Source organism: Octodon degus, unplaced genomic scaffold (genome assembly GCF_000260255.1).
Source record: "Octodon degus isolate 3935 unplaced genomic scaffold, OctDeg1.0 scaffold00030, whole genome shotgun sequence".
Lineage (NCBI taxonomy): Eukaryota > Metazoa > Chordata > Mammalia > Rodentia > Octodontidae > Octodon > Octodon degus.
In genome coordinates, this window is record NW_004524606.1 from 3,535,422 (window position 1) to 3,543,964 (window position 8,543).

Consider the following 8,543-nt stretch of genomic DNA (forward strand, 5'->3'; position numbering starts at 1 on the left):
GATATTTTCTTCTGATTTAGCTTTCTGAGTAGCAGGTGGAACTTTACCCCCCATGCTCTCCACCCACTCCCTCAGGAAGCGCATTTCTTCGGTGTGCAAGACGCTCGGATCTTGCTTACACATTTTCACGAAGGCCCGAAGCTCGTTTACTTTGCGGGGATCCATGGTCAGCAGACCACGGGCGGCTGCTGACGAGGCTGCGGGCCGATCCCAGGCGCGGGCTATGGCTCTGCAGGACGTGCAGAAGGGGGCGGTTGACATTGCTCACTTCTGATGCCCATACTTTCAATAAATTTTCAATCTCAATTCCTGTTTGGTAGCTTTTTACGGCCTCTAATTTTTTATACACTGGCCATACATGTTTTGAGTCATCTTGTTTAGCTCAGCTAGCTTTTTAGTAGTGTCTACAACTTGTTGGTTATTTTATTAATCCCATTACCTGTTCAGTTATATATTTTTTGAGCTCATCAAGCTCCTTATTGATCTGTTTTGCTATTTCATCTGTTATCCTTTTGAAAAATTGGCCATGTGGCTTTTGGGCTTTTGATTTCCTCTCTTTAGATGCCCCATGGAACAGCTTTGGGGAAGTTAGAAGTTTTGAAGGCATTTTGTTGCCTTGTCTTCTCAAGTTTGTGTTTGTGCGCGCGCGCACGTGTGTGTGTGTGTGTGTGTGTTGAGGTTTGCAGGTTGATTTTTTTCACTTTTATTAAGAATATATTTAAGCTTTTGCCTTCAGACTTTAACACATATAAACTTACATACTACAATAATAATTATTATTTTGGCCACTCATACTCAAAAACACATTTATTGAGTCTTAAACATCAAACTTTCTGTTGGTATTCTTTCACATTATTTCAGTTAGGATTAGTATAATCCCTATGAGTAGGTTAGTGTAACTCCTACTTTACAGATGAGAAACTGAAGCTCCAAAGTTATTTGATCATGTAAGATTAAAAAATGAAGTGAGAATTTGAATCCAAGTCTCTTTAACTTGGAAATTTGTGTTCTTTTCTACTATTCTAATTTCATGAGAAAATACTTTTCTTAATTGAAATAGCCATTTCTAAATTTTTTTTACATTTTATGGTAGTTTGTTTTAGCAATGCATTTTCATAAGTAATAGCTTTTCTCATAAAAATGTGTGCTGAGCATGTTGGCACACACCTGTAATTCTAGTACTTATGCTTGGGAGGCAGAGGCAGGAGGATGATTGTAAATCTGAGGTCAGCTTGAACTATACAGCAAAAGACCTTGTCTCAAAACAACCAAAATCAGTCTCCCAAACACACACACACACACACACACACACACACACACACATCCCTACCTACCTAAATGCATAGAAAACAAAGAAATAGAAGTAAAGGGCTATATGGCTACATTATGGTCATGGTGAGTGTAGTACTTGTAGTTTCTTTCTTTTCTTTTTTTTTCAGGTTGATTATAATGGAAAGCTTCATTGATAGTATGGAGACCTCTTTAGTTAACTGTCTGCTTTTCAGCAATGTTCACAAAGCATGACTAACTATTGCGTTTACCCCTGTACCAGAATCCAGCCCTCTTTGTTGAGTTGGGAGGAGAGGTTACAGTGTATTTGGCCCATTGCCCTTAGCAATCAGAGACAAGTGGTCTATTGTGAGTTCATATGAACTAACATATGGGTTAACATGTGTATTTTTCCTATCCCTTAACAAAGATATTTATTGAGCAACTATTTATGAGCAAACAGGCCCCAAACAATTTCTATGACTATATTACTAGATTCAGTAAAGCTAAGGAAGATGCAAGAATATTTTACATCCACATTCTGCACCCGTTACAGTTCACGTCAGCCATCCAGCTGACCTTGTATCACATCAGGTATCCATGGCTGGATGTGAGGCCAGTGAGTACACCTATGCGAAGTGCAAACTAGAAGGCTTGCTAGACTCTTTCTCTAGTCTTTTCATCATTCCACTTTTATGTCCCACACAAGTGTCTCTGTGGGCTTCCTGGGAACTGTTGGACAATTAATTGTTTTCTTGATTGTTTTTCAATGTAGTTCCGGGTTACTTTTCATGAGCAAGAGTCCTTTTTTCTTTTTTTCTTTTTTCTTTTTTTTTTTCAGGAGTCCTTTTTTATAGAAATAATCATATTGTACTTAAAAAGATAGTTAGGATGGGTGACAAAACTAAGAATCAAAAAAGAGCATGAGTTGTGCAATTCTTTTCACATCCCTAGAATTTGTCCTTCTGGCATTGAGCCCCTCTCATTTGGGGCTGCCTGCTCCCTCCTGGTGATGAGGGCTGATATCAAAGCGTGCAATGCCAAGCATAGACCCCTGGTTGAATCATTCTCATTCTGCCTAAGCTTGACACAGCAGTGTGAAATTCTTCCTTTTTCAGTTACTGGTAAAGAACATGCAGCTGGAGGATGGCAAGATGATCCCAGCCTCACAGTTCTTCAAGGGAGCAGCCAGTAGTGCCCTAGAGCTGACAGAAGCAGAGCTGGTCACTGCAGAGGCTGTGCGGGTAAGAAGCACCTTTTGGGATGCTATCTTGTTGGACAGGTTGGTATTTACACATGTGCTTTGTGCATTACAACCTAAAGAGTTGAGTGTATGTATAGACTCCAGAACAAAATTAGTCCTGTCCTATCTTTCTGATGTCCCTGTGTCCCTCCTTCCTTTGTACCTGCAGCCTGGGATTTCACGAACTAGGTGTCTGACTCTTCTAGCAATTCATTTTCAGTAGGAAAAAGAAAAAGAAACTCCTGGACTAGGTCAGGCAGAGGCCTTTCCCATGACCTGTTAGGAGCATGTGTGCACTACAGTTTGTCCATAGAAGCTCCCCAGAGGGTGGCAGTGAATGGGCGTTGGGATCAGGCATACCTGAGATCCTATCTACCTTTGCTGCCAGGTGATGCTGAAGGTACTCTCCTCTCTGAAACTTAGTCTCTTCAACTGGAAGTTCAATTGGTCATTACTTCTAAGTTTGTTCTTGGCACTTCCTTTTCCATCTGTCTGTCTCCCTTTCCTTGGAAATCATACATGATATTGAGCCTAATTGAATGGATGGCATTGGATGCATTTTCAATCATCCATCCATTTAAATAATCGTGTGCCCAAGCAGGACTTATGATATAGTATGTCCCAATAAGCCTATCCTAAGTAGAGAATACCAGCCTAAGTAGGATGAGTGGGTGGTGAGAAAGCAGTCTCTTGAGGCTGGAGGTCAGCATTATAAAGGAGGGTGAAGGAAGGTTCCCCAGAGGGGACTGGGAACTGAGAGGTGGGTAGATAAAAAGATCTGAGGGGAGCCCTTCATGACCAAAGGAACAGCAAATGCCAAGGTGTTGGGAGGGTAGGTCATTCCTTATGTTTTGGCAACCATCTCAGGAGGATATGGAAGCCAGTGCCAGGAACTGTGCTGGACAGCAGTGAGCCAGAGTCAGGTCACAGCTGGTGACTATGGGTGTCATGACGCTGAGAGCAAGGACTCTGCAAGGCTAGACATGAGGTGCTGCTTGGCCATGAAGGCAGAGTGCTAGCAACTTCCTCACTGGAAAGCTGAATAATTTGAACATCTGGTTTTTTAAAATGTTCTACTGGAGCTGGAGAATGTTGTTCATTAGTTCTGGTCATGCTGAAATCTTTTCCTTTCTAACCAATTTTAGGGGAAAGAATTCTTTACCTCGCCTGTTTTGTGTCTTCTGAGGCTAAAGCTGCCAGCCCTAATAACCTTTATATTCTAAAGATAGAGACAATAAAGCCAGGCTGCAGAGAAGCTGTGAAGAAGATATTAAACATTTTTCTGGCTAGAGATGGAGCTCAGTACTAGAACTCTTCACTTTGATGCAGAGGCCCTGAGTTCCATACCTAGCACCATGAAAAACAACCAATAATCCTGTCTTTCAAAAAATATCTCCATAAAGCTATCTTGACCCTGACTCTGTACCTACTCTGGAATTACGAGGCTAACTGGACAAATAGTTCTCGGGAGCTTACTGGGCATGGGTTGGGGGTATCATCTGCTTGTAGGACTGAGTCAAAAGATGTTTTCTTTAAACAGCTACTGTGGAGCACTGTGTCTGTGCTTGGGAATGACAAATCCTACTCTGTAAATGGTAGACGAGATAACACGTGTGAGAACCTTAGGAATACAGTTGAGTCACAAACTCTGTGTATGTGGCATGAGACTTAAGACTCATCATGAGAAATGCAGATACCATGGGCTGCCCATGGCCATGGGTCTCGAAGTCAAAGGTCAACTGACTGTGGGTTGACAGTGTTTTCTGTGAAAATTATATGTATGGACCAGAGATGTAGCTCAGTGGCACACCTACCTAGCAAGTGCAAGGTGCTGAGTTTGATTCCTGGCACCAAAATTAATTAATTAATTAATTAATTAATTAAAATTATGTGTGTATTGAACTTGTACAGACTTTTTGTCATTCTTCTCTTACTACCACTTATGTAACACACTGTATTAGATATTATAAGCAAAATAGAGATGGTTTAAAACACACAGGCAGATGCACATAAGTTATATCAAATTCTATGCAGTTTATATAAGGATGTTAAGATTCATAAATGTTGGTACCTTGGGAATTAATCACCTATGGACACTGGGAGACAATTACACTTCTTAAACGTGTACCTATACAGATCTCAAGACACTTCAGCAATAGTAGCACCTTCAGTTTTTAAAACTCTGAAGTAGGTACTTCTTGTTACTATTGTGTCCCAGCCAAAGAAACTGAGACTTGCAGGGTAGGGCCACAGCTGATAAGAGAATATTAGCAAGTGAGCTTAATGCTTGCCTGCATCACCCTGCAGGATGCCCTCATGGCAATGGGTCAGATCCTTGTCACGGTGACTCTCATCCCAGATGGGCTGGTGCAAAGGTGTATGATCTGGAAGTAGATGGGGTAGAGAGGAAACAGCCAGAAGAGGGGACAGACCAGTCTGCAGCTCCCTTGGAGGAGAGGCTCTACCTGTAACCATACAGCAGAGCCTACCATGCACCCATTGTGGTTGAGAAAGGCAGAGGCAGCATTCTACTGTCCTACCCTCCTGGGCCCAGGCTCTACATGGAGTCTGCATGCAATTTTGGTCAAATGAGAAACCAGGATCTAAGAGGCTGCCAGAATTTCCGTGCTTGTCAGCAGTGGAGCTCAACTTGAAGGAGACTTTGTGCCTTGAGTGTATTTGGTGAGCCATTCACTGGTCCCTGAAAAGGTTCCACTTACATGTGATTAAGGCCTGTGTGTCTCATGCATGCCATGCAGCAGAATGCCCCACGCCAACAGGTGGCTTCAGACTTAGTGGTCTGAGGAGGGTAATCTGCCAACGGAGTGGCCAGGGAAAGTTTCAGGAAAGAGATGACAAAATATTTGGGCCCTGAGGATGCTCAGGATTTAAGCATGAGCTAGAAGTGGGTAGGAAAGCAACACCAGCAGGTAGGAGTCTAGATGGAGCCCTGGAGTCCACGCAGCAGTCCTATGGTTCACAACAGGTGGCCTAACCTGGACTGATAGTGATGCAAGAGCAGAAAGGCCACATATATGACGTTCTTACCAGAAAAAAAGAATATAGCAAGGGGGAGTACTGACAATGTGTTCGTGAGCTTCCATCTCTGTGCCAAAGCATCTGAGAAAATCATCTTAAAAGAAGGAGAGGCTTATTTTGATTAAAGGCTTCAGAGGGAGGTTTCTAGTCTTGGTTGCTTGGCTCTGCTGCTTTTGAGCCCAGGGCAGAACCAAACATCAGAGTAGAGAACACATGGAAAAGCTAAGCTGCTTACCTGTTGTCAGAAAAAAAAAGTAAAAAAAGAAAGAAAGAGCAAGGGGCTAGGGTCTCAATATTCCCTTCAAGTGCACATCCCCAGTGACCTAACTTGCTTCTACTAGGCCCCACCTCTTTATGTTTGCACTGCCTTGCAGCTGTGAAAATCTGGAAACCAAGCCTTCAGTATAGGAGCCTTTGGGAAACATTTCAGATCTAGACCAGTTCAATAGAGATGTCAAGGACTAGGCCTATGGCATCTTGAGCTCACAGCCTGGCCTCACATTCCTTGTAGGCCAGAGACTGTTCCCAACCTAGACATCAACTGGAAAGTAACAGTCTGGTCTGGCATGGCTGGGACCTCTCCTGGCTCCTGTCCTGCCATGCTAGTTGGGAATCTTCTCAGAGAATAGTCATCCCATCTTGACTTACTGGGTGGCCTAAATTATTGGGTGAGTGGGTGGTGCTGACCACTGAGTTTTCATTGGCCTCTCCACACTCATCTGCAAGGTCAGTGGGTCAGTTCACGCTGTCTTCCACAGGTCCCAGGGGAGAGGGACACTGACCATTTGACAACTCAATAAGAACAAGGCCCAAGTCCCTGAGCCAATCATTACATTTGGTTCACTCATGTCTGTGTCATGCTAGGGACACCAAAATCCAAAGGCCAAGTTGAGCATGAGGTAGATGCCAGGAGTAGCTGAGCCCTGCCCTCCTGCTTCTTAGCCATCATTCCACTCCTTAGACTGTCACAGGGACCCCTGAGAAGTATGCAGTTGAGGTGAACTAGCTGTGAGGACAACAGCTGGTTTTTCAGAGTGGCCTGGGCTGCTGTGGCTTCTAATCCCCCTAAAAGTGACTACTTCAGTATTGTCAGCCTGCCACCAGGCATCTTAAAATGGACAGAGAGATCAGCCTGGCATCCAGCCATTAGTAAATAGTATATCTGGCAGCCGCTGTCATGGAGTAGCAGCTGCTTTCAGGCACCCCAGGAAGTGTGTTCTCACAGGGCTTTGTTTTACAGAGTGTGTGGCAGAGGATCCTCCCGAATGTCCCAGAGGTTGAAGATGCCACAGATTTCTTCAAGTCAGGGGCTGCATCAGTGGATGTTGTGAGGTAAGGCTATTGGCAGAGGGGTCTTGTCCCAGGAATCTGTTGCTGGGTCATAAATGGCTACAAAACTCAGTACCAAAAAACAACCACTGTTGTGCTGATAGCTAATGTTAGCCTGGGACCAAGAAAGGGGCCCTGTCTGTATTCCCTCAAAGCTTATGAGAGCTGACATAGTCAGGCAGAATTATCTGTCCCAAAATGGCTTTTCAGTGCCATGTGTCACGCAGATTAGGAAGACCGGCACTGATAAAAAATGGTTTCCCCATGTGGTGGCTTGTTGGCTTGAATTCCTATGTGGTGGCTGTGGCTCTGAGAGTATGGGTACAGCCAAGCAAGGCAGAGCCACTAATCGGGAAAGTCCTGCCTCATCACTTCCACTGACCAGATTAGTTTCAACAGCCACAATCTAGTGGGGTGGAAGACTGAGACCCATCCCTCCACAAGAAGATCAGAGAATCTGCAGCTGTCCTAAAACTGCCTTAAGCCCCAGTGCCACAAGCTTAGGGCCTAGTGAGATGAACTTAGCATTTGGGAGCCCTCCAGTTATGTGTGCATGTGGGAGGATGCAGGGAAGCAGGTATGGGAGGTGCTTTAAAACTGAAGTAGGTGTGGGAGTGCAGCAAGAGCCCGGGGTTCAGTAAGATGCATAGATTTTAAGTGAACAGTTCTGTAAGCCTGGAATTAACTTACATAAACTGTGCCTTACAGACACTGAGAGCATCAGTGGCACCTGGCCTTTCCGAGCACTCTCCCCACCCCCCACAGACAAGATAACACCTTAGATTGGCTTACTTATCTTTCAGCTTCATAGGAATTTTCCATTTGCTGTCTAACAGTGCTAAGTTCTAACTTACATAAGGAGAAGGGTGCAGCATGAATTAGTATTTTACTGATGAAAAAGGGTAACTTACTTCAAAGTAGCTAAGCAAAAATTTAAAAATTCTATGACCAGATCTCTTTTTTAAAAATAATATAAAATGGTAAAAAATTAGAAATTGTACAAAATTTCATTAAACAAAGGAATAGGCATTTGACAATGGCTGTTGTATTCCAAAATATCATCTTCACATTAGTTGTTCAGTTTACATTGATGACCAGCTTTCTTAAGGCATAGATGACTGCTCTAAATGTTAAAGCTATGGCATGGACATTGTCAACACCTCTTACTTGGAATTGGATTCATTTTCAGACAGGATTTCTCATCATGATAAGAGAGCCGGATGCACAAGTTTATACTCTAATTTCTTGCCTGTATTTGTAGTAAAAAGGGGATTTCCATTCCTAACAGTTCAACATAAGTTCTAGATTTGAATTTCACTTGCTCTGTGGAATGATGTGCCCTGTAAGAACCAATCACAGGCCAAGATATTACAAGCTCTGATTGGCTAAGATTTGGCATCTGACCCTCTTGGAACGAAGGACTGAGTCAGTTCTACTCAGCGGACATCTTTGTTTTGTTTTTTTTTTTTCAACGTTTTATTGATAAACAGATAGCAATGAGACAGTTTCAAATCAAATCTGAAGTACATTTTCAACAAATAATACACTGCATATATTCTTCTTAGTGATTAATTGCTGTACAAGATGCAGACTTGTGATCCTACTTACAAACACCATTAGAAAAAATCATTCTATTCATTAAGAGAATGCAACTATATATCTA

At 43.0% G+C, this 8,543-nt stretch overlaps 1 protein-coding gene across 1 annotated transcript in view; it reads left to right on the top strand.

The window, feature by feature from the left end:
* Aldh1l1 (aldehyde dehydrogenase 1 family member L1) overlaps window positions 1-8,543 on the top strand; it is a 95,000-nt gene that overhangs the window by 41,051 nt on the left and 45,406 nt on the right. Inside the window, exons 8-9 of the mRNA XM_004629477.2 lie at window positions 2,388-2,513; window positions 6,792-6,883. Coding sequence (XP_004629534.1) covers window positions 2,388-2,513; window positions 6,792-6,883 — 218 coding nt within the window. The remainder of the gene's footprint in view (window positions 1-2,387; window positions 2,514-6,791; window positions 6,884-8,543) is intronic.